This window comes from Dendroctonus ponderosae, unplaced genomic scaffold (assembly GCF_020466585.1).
Source record: "Dendroctonus ponderosae isolate FM_Combo_2020 unplaced genomic scaffold, Dpon_F_20191213v2 Dpon_F_20191213_2, whole genome shotgun sequence".
Lineage (NCBI taxonomy): Eukaryota > Metazoa > Arthropoda > Insecta > Coleoptera > Curculionidae > Dendroctonus > Dendroctonus ponderosae.
The window spans coordinates 14,374,367-14,387,832 of NW_026018165.1; the positions used below are offsets into that span (position 1 = coordinate 14,374,367).

The 13,466-nt window shown below is 35.9% G+C and overlaps 3 protein-coding genes across 4 annotated transcripts; 1 reads left to right on the plus strand and 2 right to left on the minus strand.

The window, feature by feature from the left end:
* The first annotated feature begins 2,615 nt into the window (after positions 1 to 2,615).
* Positions 2,616 to 6,154, plus strand: LOC125503553 (matrix metalloproteinase-2-like). Its single transcript, XM_048664160.1, has 8 exons — positions 2,616 to 3,042; positions 3,097 to 3,261; positions 3,317 to 3,494; positions 3,549 to 3,658; positions 3,778 to 3,986; positions 4,044 to 4,348; positions 4,477 to 4,583; positions 4,750 to 6,154. Exons 1-8 carry the CDS (start codon positions 2,940 to 2,942, stop codon positions 4,995 to 4,997), a joined length of 1,425 nt encoding a protein of 474 aa, XP_048520117.1. The 5' UTR covers positions 2,616 to 2,939; the 3' UTR covers positions 4,998 to 6,154.
* Positions 6,155 to 6,487: 333 nt separating this feature from the next.
* Positions 6,488 to 9,695, minus strand: LOC125503557 (glucose-induced degradation protein 4 homolog). The gene is made up of 4 exons (XM_048664167.1): positions 9,329 to 9,695; positions 7,914 to 8,081; positions 7,594 to 7,826; positions 6,488 to 7,142 (listed from the first exon to the last, which is right to left on the minus strand). Exons 1-4 carry the CDS (start codon positions 9,473 to 9,475, stop codon positions 7,079 to 7,081), a joined length of 612 nt encoding a protein of 203 aa, XP_048520124.1. The 5' UTR covers positions 9,476 to 9,695; the 3' UTR covers positions 6,488 to 7,078.
* Positions 9,696 to 10,262: 567 nt separating this feature from the next.
* On the minus strand, positions 10,263 to 13,243 carry LOC125503556 (tachykinins-like). 2 transcript variants are annotated; one of them, XM_048664165.1, is made up of 6 exons: positions 13,017 to 13,243; positions 12,492 to 12,714; positions 11,945 to 12,055; positions 11,731 to 11,890; positions 11,360 to 11,533; positions 10,263 to 11,306 (listed from the first exon to the last, which is right to left on the minus strand). In XM_048664165.1, exons 1-5 carry the CDS (start codon positions 13,194 to 13,196, stop codon positions 11,398 to 11,400), a joined length of 810 nt encoding a protein of 269 aa, XP_048520122.1. In that variant the 5' UTR covers positions 13,197 to 13,243; the 3' UTR covers positions 10,263 to 11,306; positions 11,360 to 11,397. The 2 variants fall into 2 exon arrangements, with proteins under 2 accessions (XP_048520122.1, XP_048520123.1); XM_048664166.1 differs by having other exon boundaries at positions 10,263 to 11,314.
* Positions 13,244 to 13,466: the final 223 nt, after the last annotated feature.

The following is a 13,466-nucleotide window of genomic DNA, read 5'->3' on the forward strand; positions in this document are numbered from 1 at the left end:
ATCGTCGTTTTGTGCAAGGGTGGCGCAAGATTATTGCAAAATTTCATGTTTTCCGTCTCGTTTTGCATGTTTCTCGGAAGCAAAATGAGCAAGAACGCTCGTTTTTACAACATTCTAGAGATAACTAAATGGCCTTTATTCGAAGTTTCTCAAGAACCATTCGAGCCACAGAATTCGTTTTGGCATCGTTGGATAGAGAATTGAAAAGTTGGTTCAGTCGTAACAACGTGAGTGAGGAAATTCGAGTAGTTTTCACCCAGAAAGCGAAATTTGAATATCAGACACTAAATAAATTGCCTTTTTAGAAAGTGACCCATCGATCAGAAAATGTTGGCAGTTTTCTCAAAAAATGCTTGAATTCAAGAAGTTTTAGATTTGTGTGGTTTTTTTTTTGAGTTGCAAAATCCACTTGAACCTGACGCTCCATGTTCATAGTTGTGCGTTCAATAAAAAATAGTGTTCAGTCATCGTTAGGAAAATTGTGATCAGGATTTGAAAGAAACTGTTGCGGGACACATTTGCATTGTGTTTTTCGAAAATAAAATTTTCAGAAACGAAAAATTATCTAAAAGATTGAAGTGATGCGTTCAGTAAAGAAGGATGCGCTCTAAATGCCGACAAAATTTCCAACTAATCGTCAAGAAAATTTTGCGGAAAATTTGAAAAAACCTTGATGGACACATTATGCATCGCGTTTTTCGAAAACAAATTTCTCAGAAACGAAAAATTCTCCACAACTTCCGTTGAGCGTTCAGTATAGAACAGTGCCGTCTAAATGTCGTCAAAATTTAAAAAAATCATTCAAATCACATAAAATCCTGCATTTGAGCGCTTCGTAAATGTTGATTTGAAAGAGAACAGTTTTACGCAACAGCAGATTCCCCAATAAAAAATTCCAACTTCCACAGTAAAGCCAGTAGAAGCTTGCAAGATTGATACGCTGTAGAAGACGTTTTTTTTTAAATAAAATTTTGGCGTCAACTTGCCCCTAATGTCTCATATTCAAGTTTCATATGAGTTTTTGTGATAAATCTACCAGAATTTACTCACGCACGTTGTTATAACTGAATCGAATTTCCAATTATCTATGCAATGATATAAAAAAGAACTCTGTGGCTGAAATGGTTCTTCGAATGGGCATTTAAAACTGAACAGGCGAAACCAAAACTCTTCACTTTTTTCACAAAAACATTAAAGTGGAACCCATATTTGCATATCTGAAACCGTTCTTTAGCAAGACACGCTTCAGATCAGGTTGATGTAAAATTACAAAAATAAAGCCGCCCAAAATAACCCAGACACGATGAGTTATAACTCATTAGCGCACAGAGCGGCAGCAACTCAACACAGTGTTACCCATGCCTGTCGTCTAGTGTCTAGCGTCTCGTTTCATGAACTCAACACAACTCAGAAAACATTTTTTAACTTAACAATCGTATCACATCACTTCGTGTCAATTACTCGAATGCTTCTTTTGCTCGTTTATGTCTGATCCCCAAAAAAGACCATTTTCTGGCGCAAAGTGCCCTAGATTTACAGGCGTAGTTTTATTTCGATTTTATAGGGTTTTAACTTTTTAATTTGGCCGCCAATCTGTCGGAACGGGCATTTGCTGCAGAGACCATAAAACGATCATTCAGTCATCAATGAGTTTGATTTTTCCGATAATAGACGACCGTTCCATTTTTCCTGGATAGGGCAATAAATGGAACGTTTATGTGTCTCTATGTGAGACGGTTCAAATTTAACTAGAGTTCGGTCTCTCGGGACATTCGCCAGAGCTAAAGGGCGAGAAGTTAATAATGCAAGAAGTTGGCCGAATTGAAATAAAATATCCAACAAAAAGTTACGTCTTGAGTAATTGTTTATACATATACATGGGGTAAACGTGGATAAGGCTTTTGGAGTTGGCAACAAATAGGTCACAAATACATAAAACTAACTAAAATTTATTTAGGAAAACATACGCATATAAGCAAATAAAGGCGGATTTTATAGTCGTTTTGTTAATTACTACTAGAGTTTTTGCCACAATAAGCTCAGTAAATCCATATCTAAATCGCTACTTTAAGTTCAATGAGGGAAGTATAGCTTTCAAACTTTTTAGGAGAGAGCATGGGGATAATTTTCCTTTCGACGGGAAAGGAGTGATTCTTGCCCATGCGTTTTTTCCTACCGGAATTCGAAACAGCGTCGACGTTCACTTTGATGCCGATGAAAGCTGGACAACTTCTGGAGACAGTGAACAGGGTAAATATATTCAGAATTTTTTGTCGAAAACATGCAAACAGCGGATATAGAAGTCACAAAAATAAGTAGGAAAGTGCGTATAAACGTTTCAAGCCGGCTATCGCTTCGTTTCCGAAATACCAGGTATTGAGATTATATATTTTTGCTTGTTTTTCTTGAAACCTGCAGTTGCAAGTTAAAAAGTTTAAATATGCAAAATAATATAATATAATAAATGTAGTTACCAATTTTTGAACCAAAAGAACTAAACAATGTACCAGTTAGAAGAAATTCTCTACCAAGAAGCAATGCAGCTTCAAACATTAATACGAAAGCCTGCATGCAAAGAAAATAGAAATAATCATTAGAGAAATAATTTGTTGAAATCATCACAATTTTAGTGCATCTATTTATAATTAGACTACGCAAAACTATTTATAAATCGAAACACTTTTAGGATTTAGTCAATTCACCAGTAGTAGTAGAACATGAACGCGAAAAACAGAAGCTGAAATATACGGCCGCGCTTTGTGTGCTTTTTTTGTTCGAATTTAGACAGACTAACCCAATAATCCAGTCGAAAATTCGATTGGAAATTCGGATAGGGGTTACAACTCTGAAAGTTGGCAGAGTAAATGTTGGAAAAGCCGGCCCTCCACGGGTGCACTTTCGAAAAAACGACTTTTAATTAAATTCACGTGAACGAAACTATGTGTAAAGAGACGGGGATGATTGGAAATTGGGCATTTAAAACAACTGCCATTGTCCCCCCTTGGAATCGTTTGTGGACTTTTATAGTTGGTCTTTGCATCTGTAAGAACGTTGTAAAAATTGTTGTTTCGGAGATAATTTTGTTTTTTGTCCCAGGTACCAATCTATTTAACGTGGCAGCACATGAAATAGGACATTCGCTGGGACTTTCTCATTCCAATGTGGAGGGCGCGCTCATGTACCCCTGGTATTCTGAGATGAAGGATGGATTCGAGTATGAACTGCCCGATGATGATAAATTGGCAATACAATCCTTGTATGGTGAGTTCAGTTGCACTTTGCAAGTTTCATGGAAGCTAAGTAGATTTTTCCGAAGGATTCCGAGGAGATAGACAATGGGGACGAATTCCTCAATACCATCCTCCGCCTCAACCTCCCACTACAACTACGACAACTACTACGACTACGACCACTACCAGCCCTCCTCAAAGAGCTTATCCGAGGAGTCGGTACAATCCCAGGTATCATAAAGGAAGGCATCCGACGTACAACAAGTATGATTAACGCGATTTTTGAGCCTGGTTGGGTATTGATTTTGATGTTTCCAGACCGGAGAAGAACCCCTATAAACCGATGAACCCGGAGAAAAAGCCCCATCATAATCATGGCACTCATGGAACTGATAGGCTTTATCCCAACGACAAACGTCCTTATACAGGTAAAAAGTCCGTCTAATTACACTTTTTCACCGGTTTTATCTCACTCACTTTGCTGTTTAACTAGAGCTTCAGCACAATATGTCTTCATTTTTCTTTAATAGCTTTTGCTCCGTTTTAGGTCACCACAATCCGCCAACGGATCCTCCCTACATCAAACCGACGAAACTGGTTCCAAAACATTTCCACACGACGCATAGACCGACTGAAAGGACCGCAACTTCTTCACCGAAGGAATATCCGAACGGTGAAACTCCGCCGGATACTTGTGATACTTCCTACGACGCAGTGGCTGTGATAAGACGCGAACTTTTTATATTTAAAGATAAGGTACTTTGTTTCCTTCAAGTGCATTACATTTTTCTGATGCTGTGAATGCTTCTTCAGTACTTCTGGAGAATTGGAGACAACGGTCAAGTGACTTCCGGCTATCCGGCAGAGATCAATCGTCTGTTCCGAGGCTTTCCCAAGACCCTCACGCATGTGGACGCAGTTTTCGAAAGGGCTGATGGAAACATCGTTTTCTTTGTTGACGATAAGTTCTACTTGTTTTCGGGAGTCAGTTTGGTGCCCGGGTACCCAAAGCCTCTTACCGAACTAGGTTTACCTAACAATTTGAAGAAAATTGACGGGGCGATGGTTTGGGGCCATAATGGAAACACTTATTTCTTTAGCGGGAAAGACTACTGGAAGTAAGCAAACATTATTTTTTGGGCAAGTTTCTTATGACTTTTAAGAAACTTGCTAGAAGCTAAGCGCCAAAATTATCAGTAAAAGTTCAAGAGAAACTAGGTCTAAATCTCCTGATTTCATGTTGAAGGTTTGATGATAACGAACAAGAAGTAGAGAAGGATTATCCGAGAAAAATTCACCCAATGTGGAAAGGAGTCGGGACAGACATTGATGCGGTCTTTCAATGGAAGGATGGTAAGAGCCAACACGCAATTTACACTTTTCTACAAATTTTCTGACTGGCCGACACGAAAAAAACACCTGAAAAAGTACACGCTACTAACACACATTCAATTCAACACTCGAAAGAGCGCAAATAAATACGTGAAAAACACTTTAAAATTCTCAAAATTGCTTGCAGGTAAAACCTACTTTTTCAAAGACAAGGGATTCTGGAAATTCAACGATATCCGCATGAGAGTCGATCATTACGAGCAGAAGCTGTCGGCACCCGTTTGGATGGGTTGCAAACACAACTTCGAACAGAACGACCTCAACCAGAAACTTCCCTACACCGATAGATCGGGAGGATCAGCCCTGAGCTCAGTTAACCAATTGCCGTTCATTTCCTTTGTAGGATTGCTGTTAGCGATCGTTCATTTATTATAGGATACAGTTTGAGGTGAAATTGATTGTGATAAAGCAAAAATTGGGTATTTTTGTAAGTAGGTATGTAAGTCTGTTTTTGTTTGCAGAAAAACTGTTTTTTTGTTTCCCGAAACAGTGAAATGTCATTTAAAGACCAATAAAATTAATTAATTTAGTGCCAAATACTCAATTTAAAAAGTCTCGAACCGCTCATATAAGTAGCAAACTTTTCAGCCTCGATTAATTAAATCTATTTGTAGTTATGCATTTTCCTGTAAAATTAGGCCGCTGTGCAATAACGAAAATCGTCCGATTTGATTTGAAACAATTGGTTTAATTGCCATTTTCATACACATTAACTTACTACGCTTTAGAACTGCACTGATGGGCAAACAGGTTCAACCATTTAAAATCTCATTTTGCATGTAAACAACGCATGCCTATCAGTGTACTAGATATCATTTTTTTTAAGTTATCATAGGGAAACTGACGAAAATTAAAACCTACTAAGTCATTAAGACTGAGCCAGAAATAATACTAACAAGCAATTGACCTGCTTTTCACTGCCTTTTAATTAGCAATCGCATCAAAAATACGTTTGTGATACTCGCGATCGCAAATGAATCTACCATCATGTTCTATGATTTTTAAACTTTAGGCGTTTAATTTCTGTGATATTTTTTATAACCATTTTTTAAAACTTGTATACTTAGCCTGTAGTCATGCGTATCACGAGATTTATTTACTGCATTTGTAATATTAATTTCACCGATTAACTCTGAAGATACACTGTATTGGAAATGTCCTGCTTAGGATATTTTAGTTTTGGGGTAAATTTCTAATTGAGCCAATCAGCCAAACAATCTGGCTTTACATGATTATCAGAATAAATACCATTTCAATTTGTAATTTAAGAACGTTTTAGTTCTTGTACAGAATAACTATATTAGAATTAGCCTTCGCCACTGCTGGTGAGTATTGTAAAACCTACAAGGTTTATAAATAGAGCAAACTTTCTGAATTTAGTGCCCATCAAGTTACCGAAAGTAATTAGCTGCACTAACAATTCCTGGTGATTTTGTGGACTTTTGAAGGGCACTTTGTATGTATATACGAAACCACATATTAGAATATAACATATTTATAAAATCCTATTCATTAAAAAATAATTTTTTAATGACGATTGTTTTTTTATTCCCATGTTATTGATCCTGCTCTGAAGCACCGATTAGTTTTTGAAGATATGCACCGCACTTGGATAAACACTAATAAAAAAGTCTTTCCGTAAAAGTGAAAAAAACTTTATTTTTGTCATTTTCGCTTTTATCCAAACAAAATGTATATAAAACTGACGAAAAATAAGTTGCTGTTTACACAAAGATACAAAAATAATATCAAACAATCGCTTCATGTAAAAAAATATACCGCTAAATAAATTAAACATCGGGAAAACCTCATTCATACCTTGTAAAATGAAGCGTACAATCAGCCTTTTCAATGAAACTAGGTACTTTTCTGTAATACAAAAATCAATCTTTTTTATTTATAATTATTTACAATAAAACAAATTATATTTCTCAGAATATTGTGAGTTTGTAGCAAACTTGAACCTTACTGGTGCGCACTAATTCAAATCAGTTTGTAATGATAAACACTAACAATTTGGCTTCAATAACAAAATCGCAAAAAGTGATCTGTTTGGAAACTGAACAACTGAATATTTGAGACTGAAACCGTGAATAAATCTTAATTAATTTTCCTCTGCCTTAGTATCACACATTTCAATTTAATACAATTTTAACAACCCTATATTAAAGCTATTTAACATAAAAAAATCAAATGAGACACATTCACGTGTTCCAGAATACGACTAAAGATATGAAAAATAGAATATAAACTTGATAAATAATGACTTAGGTATTAAGAGGCAACCCCAGTTCTCGAGATAACAACAATAATTTAAAAAACTAAACGGCCAGTCGCTTTATAAATTCCAATGTAAAGGAAAATGTAAAGCGACGTATATGTTAATCGACTAAAGACAGCAATTTTATTGTAAGGTACATACCCCCGTTGGTTTCATCATCTGTACATTGGAACTCTTACCTAAACTCGTATATTTGTATGGAGTTTTCAGGCACGTGTGTTAGATTTAACGATTGATACCTGGAAGTGCAACATAAATTAACTTTCCCTAATAGCCCAAGAGTAATAATTCTAATAATTTTTAGTGTTGGAAGATGAAGACGAATAATGTTGTCTCTTGATATGCCACGATGAGATTGGTTGATTTAGAGAACATTTTCCACCTCAGATTTGAGCCCAATTGTGAACACCAACACCGCTTACCAGGCAAAAACGACTGCTTTTTCCGCATAAATTTTCAATCTGTATTTTACTCCGTGGCAAAAGTGAAATTAATTTGTCCTTATACTGGAAATTCCAACATATATAATTCGATATCGATTATCAAGACGCCAAAATGAGTACTTTCACAGGTTTGCTTTCGCCTTTAATATCCACAATAAAGTTCAGCAACGAGCCGGATATACACCCACAATAAGCGTTTATGTACGTGGCAACAAACTAAGCAATCATAATAAATAGAGGTACTTACCATTCCGAACTTCTATGGTAGTAATATCCTTCTATAGTGGCTTTGGATTTCTGGAAGCATATGTAATAAAACCCAGCAAACGAGGCGCCGCTGATATCTCGAATCGTGTGATCTGGTACCAGAAAGTGCTCTTTCCACCGCATAAACACATAATCCGCATCACCCAGTTGGGTATAGTCAAAGTTATCCGAATTGAAAGTCTTTACGTACTGATTAAACTGCGAGAATTTGCCCTACAATTCAAAACAACCGTATTTTTGAGTATGTATGTAAGTGAGTAAGTGAGTATGTGAGTAAGTATTTTTGAAAGTGCTGCGTACCCAATGTTTCCTATCGACTTCCTCATCAGCATCCCACTTCCTGGTCAAAAACGGATACTTTTGACTGATGATTTCCCCATCGAAGAATGTGGTAAGTTTGGGGTATTCTTCAGTTAAGCCATTGATTTGAAGATATCCGCAAAGGTACGAGTTTTCTTCATCTACATTCTATGGAAATAGACAAGGGTTTTAGAATGAGCGTTCATTATTGGCTGATGATTCTAAATTATTGATTCGGAGCAGCATTATTCGGGTATTAGCAATGTGAAACAACAAAAAGTTTCTTAGGGCTAGTGATGATGCAAAAGTGACGGATTTGGATTTGTTTTTTTTTGTGTTTTGGGTAAGTTTGATTTTTCTTAATTACGATAAATGGCATTTTTGATCAAGGAATTCTACCTATTAGTAAGTATAGGTTGGATCACAGGGTCGGATTGCCAAAATCAAGTAAACAAGTGTATTTTTCCGGTTTATACGTTCGTCGCATTTGAAACTGCTAATTTTATAGTGTCGGATTACTACGAGGGGCTGAACCGAAGAGATAATATTCTTAGAAACAACTTTTCTAGTGGTGTTTTTAGCGACAATGCGGTTTTCGACCATTTTTCGCGCATCGAAATTCACAACTTTTCCATCTTGTTCGTCAGGTTGGAACATTTTCCGTATTTGCCTTTTCTACAATACACACTTTTCGCACGTATTTGGATTCGTTTAGATCCATTTCTGCACATTTTGTTCTTTGTTTCAAAGTCTCAGAAACTGCCAACACTCGCCAATAAGTAAAATTAGGAATTTTAATAGTCATCAAAAATTTGATGCAAAATCATGTCATGGGGGTCATGTCATCATCCTTTATCTCATGGAAAAGTAGTGACTTTCTATAAGCGAAAAGGGATTGAAAACCATATTTTGGCCAAAAACATAACTAAGAAAAGTTGTTAAGAAAAATATTATCTAATAGGTGAGCACATTTTAGCCAGACATGCCAAGGCCTGATGTCCTTGACAATTGCTAATAAAATAAAGACCTCTAAATACAACAGGTTTTAAACAGCAATTTTAAGCTCCTTGAACACTGCTTGAAACAGCTGAACTGCTCCTGAACATGATTTAGAGGACTTCGCCTCAGACAATCCCATTTTGTGTAAATCCTACAGGTGTAGTACGTGTTTTGAGCGTTTTTTCGAGTTGAAACTTTTCCATAGTGTATATAAAGTGGGAAGATGATCAGCCAAACTATTGTCATTGCTGATAAATGCGGCATTTGAGGCAATTATTCGATATTTATTATTAAGATCCCCTTGAATATAGGTTAGGCCTGTCACTGTTCCGATAACCTATATTTGTGCTTTAAATTTCGAGCGCGGTTCAAACGTTTGCAAATTGAAATGAAAAAGGTTGAACGGTGCCATTTACCTGTAAAACCACCTCGACTTCGTATGAATTTCCTTTACTTTTCTGGAAACCCTGAAATTTGGATCCATTATACAATAAACTTTTGGTTATTCCAGGCTGTTTGGAATTGGCGGGTGGAGGCAATGTGGGATCCACCCTCACCGGCATTCTAGACAGGTACACGTCTGATTTCCAGGCTTCTTTGCACTTTAAATCAAGCAATCACAATCACAATCGGAAAATTTCCACACAAAGTTAAGAAAGAATGACAAACAAAACCCGAAATGGCTTTTCCCTTTCCACTACTAGTGTTGAAATCGAGAACTTTCCCAAAATGTCATGTGCCAACCAGTGGCGTGCTCACAGATTCTTTTTAACTCTTATTGGGCGTGCCCAAGGATTTTCAACTAAAAATAGGACTGATGCAGTTTTGGCACCATTTAACTTTCGTAGTTTTCATAGAGAAACAGAGAGGTCACAAATAAGCACTTTTAGTTAAACCAAACGCCGAAAGATGGCAACGGCTCATCGGTTCTATGGCGAACTCTATCCGTCACTTCTCAAGTAGCAGCTTCTATCGAAACGCCAGCTATATCTGCGGCGTTTCGATTCAAATAGAACTTCGAATCTATGTAATGTTCGAGTTTGATTCAGATCCCTAATACATACCCCTGTTGGTAAATAGAAATTTTGTTTTAAATTAACGTAACCTCAAACTGACTTGCGCATTTCATTTAAGCAAGGAGTCAGTTAGAATATATGCGCTAGTGTGGTGTTGATCAGACAGATTAGAACATACTTGTCTTCATCTATGGATCAGAATTAAAAATAACGTGAAACACTAAAAGCAAGTTGATAGAAGCAGCCAGAAATAACGCTTGATTAAAATATAATTTAAAAAATTGATGACTGGGCAATTTCATTGGACAATTGGGAAAGTAATTTGTTGAATAAATCGTACTGAAAGTGCTCCTTCAAACACTATTATAATTTATTTATCTTCTATTAGGTTTTAACAGAATATAGTCAAATCTTAGAACTAAGTACCTACATTTTATATTCTAAATCTGAAATTAGCTTATTTTATTTAACTATATTACAATCCCATATTTGATAATTTGTTCGGGCTCACTGCTGGAAACAATTTCCAGCCGAAAAAAGTCCCGACAAGTTATTTAATCTTAACATTTGCCTGCCATCTTCGAGCATACCGCATACTTATTTCCAAATCTAACGTATACATAATGATGGACACGTTAAATAATTATTTATAAACCTTTATTGACCATTTTGTTAATACATCAAGATTTTGAAGAACAAAAATCACGAACTGCATTTTTTGCTTAGCGGATTAAATCAAATGAAGTAAACTGAACAGTCACAATTTGACAATTCAATTGAAAATACTGCAGTGATATGTAATATAATTGCTATATATTTAATACAATCTCGAATCACAATATGTTGAAGATTGAAATAATACGCATTTATTGATCAAGTCAAGTCAAGAGTCATTTAGCGTTAAAATCCGAAAGAATTTTTATACACTTTTTGTTCGAATAAATTGATATAATTTCCATAAAAGAAATACATATACGTTTTCTGAGCCATTTGGTTGATGATACGGGGTTTCAGTTAGAGTGAGGACCATAATAAATGATGGACAATTGAATTGACTGAACCGCTGCCAAGCTGCAATTTAGATATTTCCATATTTAATATCGAGGTTTTACAATCATAAATTTAAACATTGCAATTATCGAAAATGCCTCGATTTATCCAGCCTATTTAGAAATATCTAAATTGGTGTAGCAAACAAATCTGATATTTGGAATAATAACATTAGAGGTAAAAATATGTATTTATTGTAAGTATACATAGGTAAATTGTTATGCAATCTTCAACCACACTCGCAAGTAGAATAATCGACTATTGTTAATAGAATAGGTAGTTTTCTAGGACGATGGGAAACAAGTAATTTTCCAAGAACGGTCAAAACCTAAAAAACTTATTCTGCTATTAAAGCAATTGGAAGTTTTTAAAGAAACTCACCAAATAAATAGGGGTACGTCTGGAAACTCAATAGCATTTTAGTGACTTCTATCGAATTCATTCCGTCCAGTCAATAATAACATAAGTTGATTCCAATCGGGATCACTAAGTCGATCTGTTGTCGAATCTTGGTAGTAGTAGCTTGGAATTGCCATTTCCGAAGACTTTTTGCCCCTGCAACACCAACTAATTTATTAGCTTAAAAATACGCTTGGTAAAATTAAATTTTCAATTCCAAAACTAAAAAAAAACTGTATTGAATTTAACGAATTAGTTCCTGAACCAAAATACATTTTTTGCCTTTCGTTCTACATAAATGTGTAGGCGCACTCTAATAATATTTTTATTCCAAAAATGCCTGATTTACATACCTGACTCCTACAAATTTGCCCCTGAATTCATACGGATATTTCTTTCCACGCATGCCGAAAAATCCAGAAGGATGTTTCTTTCCCCGCATGCCAAAGAATCCGGATGGGGCTCGTTTGATGTCTTCATAGTAGCCGATGGGATTTTCAAAATCTTTTTTACCTGAAAATTCCCAAAATCTTCACGTAAAATAGGACAATTTTAGTGGAGGAATACCTCGCATTCCGACGAATCCCATTGGTGCCCTTTTCTCTCCTTGATAATCTGTCCACAACTTTTTGCCTCGCATTCCAAAGAATCCCATTTGCGCCCTTTTTTCTGGCTCATCTGCGAAAGAAAATGGAAAATAAATGCTCGATTGTGTTAAATTGGTAAAATCAACAATTTTTTGCTCAAAAAACAATGCAACTTGGATTTGAATTTGTCAAGATTATTTTCGGTATTTTAATGTTTGGTTTAGTTAGTAATTTATTTGGCTTATTAAAGTGCACTGAAATTTAGGTGCCAGTTTTGGGCTTCTTTCCATGTTTCTGGTTAGAAAATTTTCTTTCGTAGAATTGTGCTAAAGCAGTGATTTTCTATAATCCGTCTCGACCCCTTTCGGTGGACGAAAAGGCTATTTTAAGAAAACAGTTGATTCAAACCAGCCTCCATCTAGAGCAGAACACTAAATTTTCAAACTCTATTTACTCATTTTTGCTCAGAAATTTTACCAGTTATTTAAATCAATTTTATTGCAATAAAGTTTCATCATAAAAATTACCCCAAGTGACTTCATCATCCTCCAAGCTATCTTTCTTTCCTCTCATGCCCACAAAACCCATGGGGGCGCGTTTGTACAATTCTTCTGGATAATTACTGGACTGCAGAAAGTTCCATGGCTTTTTGCCTCTCATTCCAAAAAAGCCTGATGGTGCTCGCTTCTCTACAATATAGTTGAAGGAAGCAGGAGCTTCCGTATCAGATGACGGTGTATATTCGGTTTGCTGAAAATATCAAGAGTGGTTAGATTCTTGCTTTAAAAGACACTTTTCTGCTCCTCTTTCCTCTTTAAATTTCCGAGCCGCTTCCAAACGCAATTCTTTACACTTTAAGACTTTTTTTTTAGTTTTAAAGCTAAGGTTTTCTGAGTTAATCCTGAATTTGATGATGCAATTTTCAAACTTGTATATTTGGTATTTTCACTATTCATTAAAATTTGTTCTAATATAAACTTTGATTTGAGTGAACAAAATTAGGTCCATTTTTTCATTAGTTTCCTTAGTAAGATCCTTAATAAGTTACTCACTTGTTCTATAGAGTTACTATTGTCCAAATCAGCTGAATAAGCCTCATCAGGTATTGACTTTTTGCCCCTAACTCCTGTAAATCCAGATGGAACTCGCTTGTGATGTTCATCGGCCAAGCAGCAGGTTGAAAGTAATAAAGATATGGAAATCCAAGTGGTGAACGGTCGTATGGACTTCATGCTGCAAAGTCTTTAGGTGGCAGCAAAGCCTGAAAAAACAGTCCATTTTAAGGAAACAATTGCTTTCTTAAATAATCATTTTTTCATCAGATTACTTTGGCCCAAAAGAAACCGAATTGCCATCCCAACAGCGGTTTTGATAACTCCATAATTTTTCATTGGTCTCGTTAAGATTTTTCCAGCTATTTTTGCATTTTTATGAGCTCCTTTACCACTGTATCGTGTCAAGTGGAAAATCATTAATCTTCAGCTAATGGTCGGTAATTTTTA

Bases quoted from the DNA above. Each gene is read 5' to 3' on its own strand.
- LOC125503553 (XM_048664160.1), top strand. From the start codon at position 2,940: ATGTGTAAAGAGACGGGGATGATTGGAAATTGGGCATTTAAAACAACT. The intron at 3,495-3,548 runs GTATGATTAACG...TGATGTTTCCAG, and splicing joins AGGCATCCGACGTACAACAA to ACCGGAGAAGAACCCCTATA. The intron at 4,349-4,476 runs GTAAGCAAACAT...TTCATGTTGAAG, and splicing joins AGCGGGAAAGACTACTGGAA to GTTTGATGATAACGAACAAG.
- LOC125503557 (XM_048664167.1), bottom strand. From the start codon at position 9,475: ATGCCGGTGAGGGTGGATCCCACATTGCCTCCACCCGCCAATTCCAAA. The intron at 7,827-7,913 runs GTACGCAGCACT...TTTGAATTGTAG, and splicing joins AAGTCGATAGGAAACATTGG to GGCAAATTCTCGCAGTTTAA. The intron at 7,143-7,593 runs GTAAGTACCTCT...TTGCACTTCCAG, and splicing joins TACCATAGAAGTTCGGAATG to GTATCAATCGTTAAATCTAA.
- LOC125503556 (XM_048664165.1), bottom strand. From the start codon at position 13,196: ATGAAGTCCATACGACCGTTCACCACTTGGATTTCCATATCTTTATTA. The intron at 11,891-11,944 runs GTATTCCTCCAC...GGGAATTTTCAG, and splicing joins GGGATTCGTCGGAATGCGAG to GTAAAAAAGATTTTGAAAAT. The intron at 11,534-11,730 runs GTATGTAAATCA...TTGGTGTTGCAG, and splicing joins GGCAAATTTGTAGGAGTCAG to GGGCAAAAAGTCTTCGGAAA.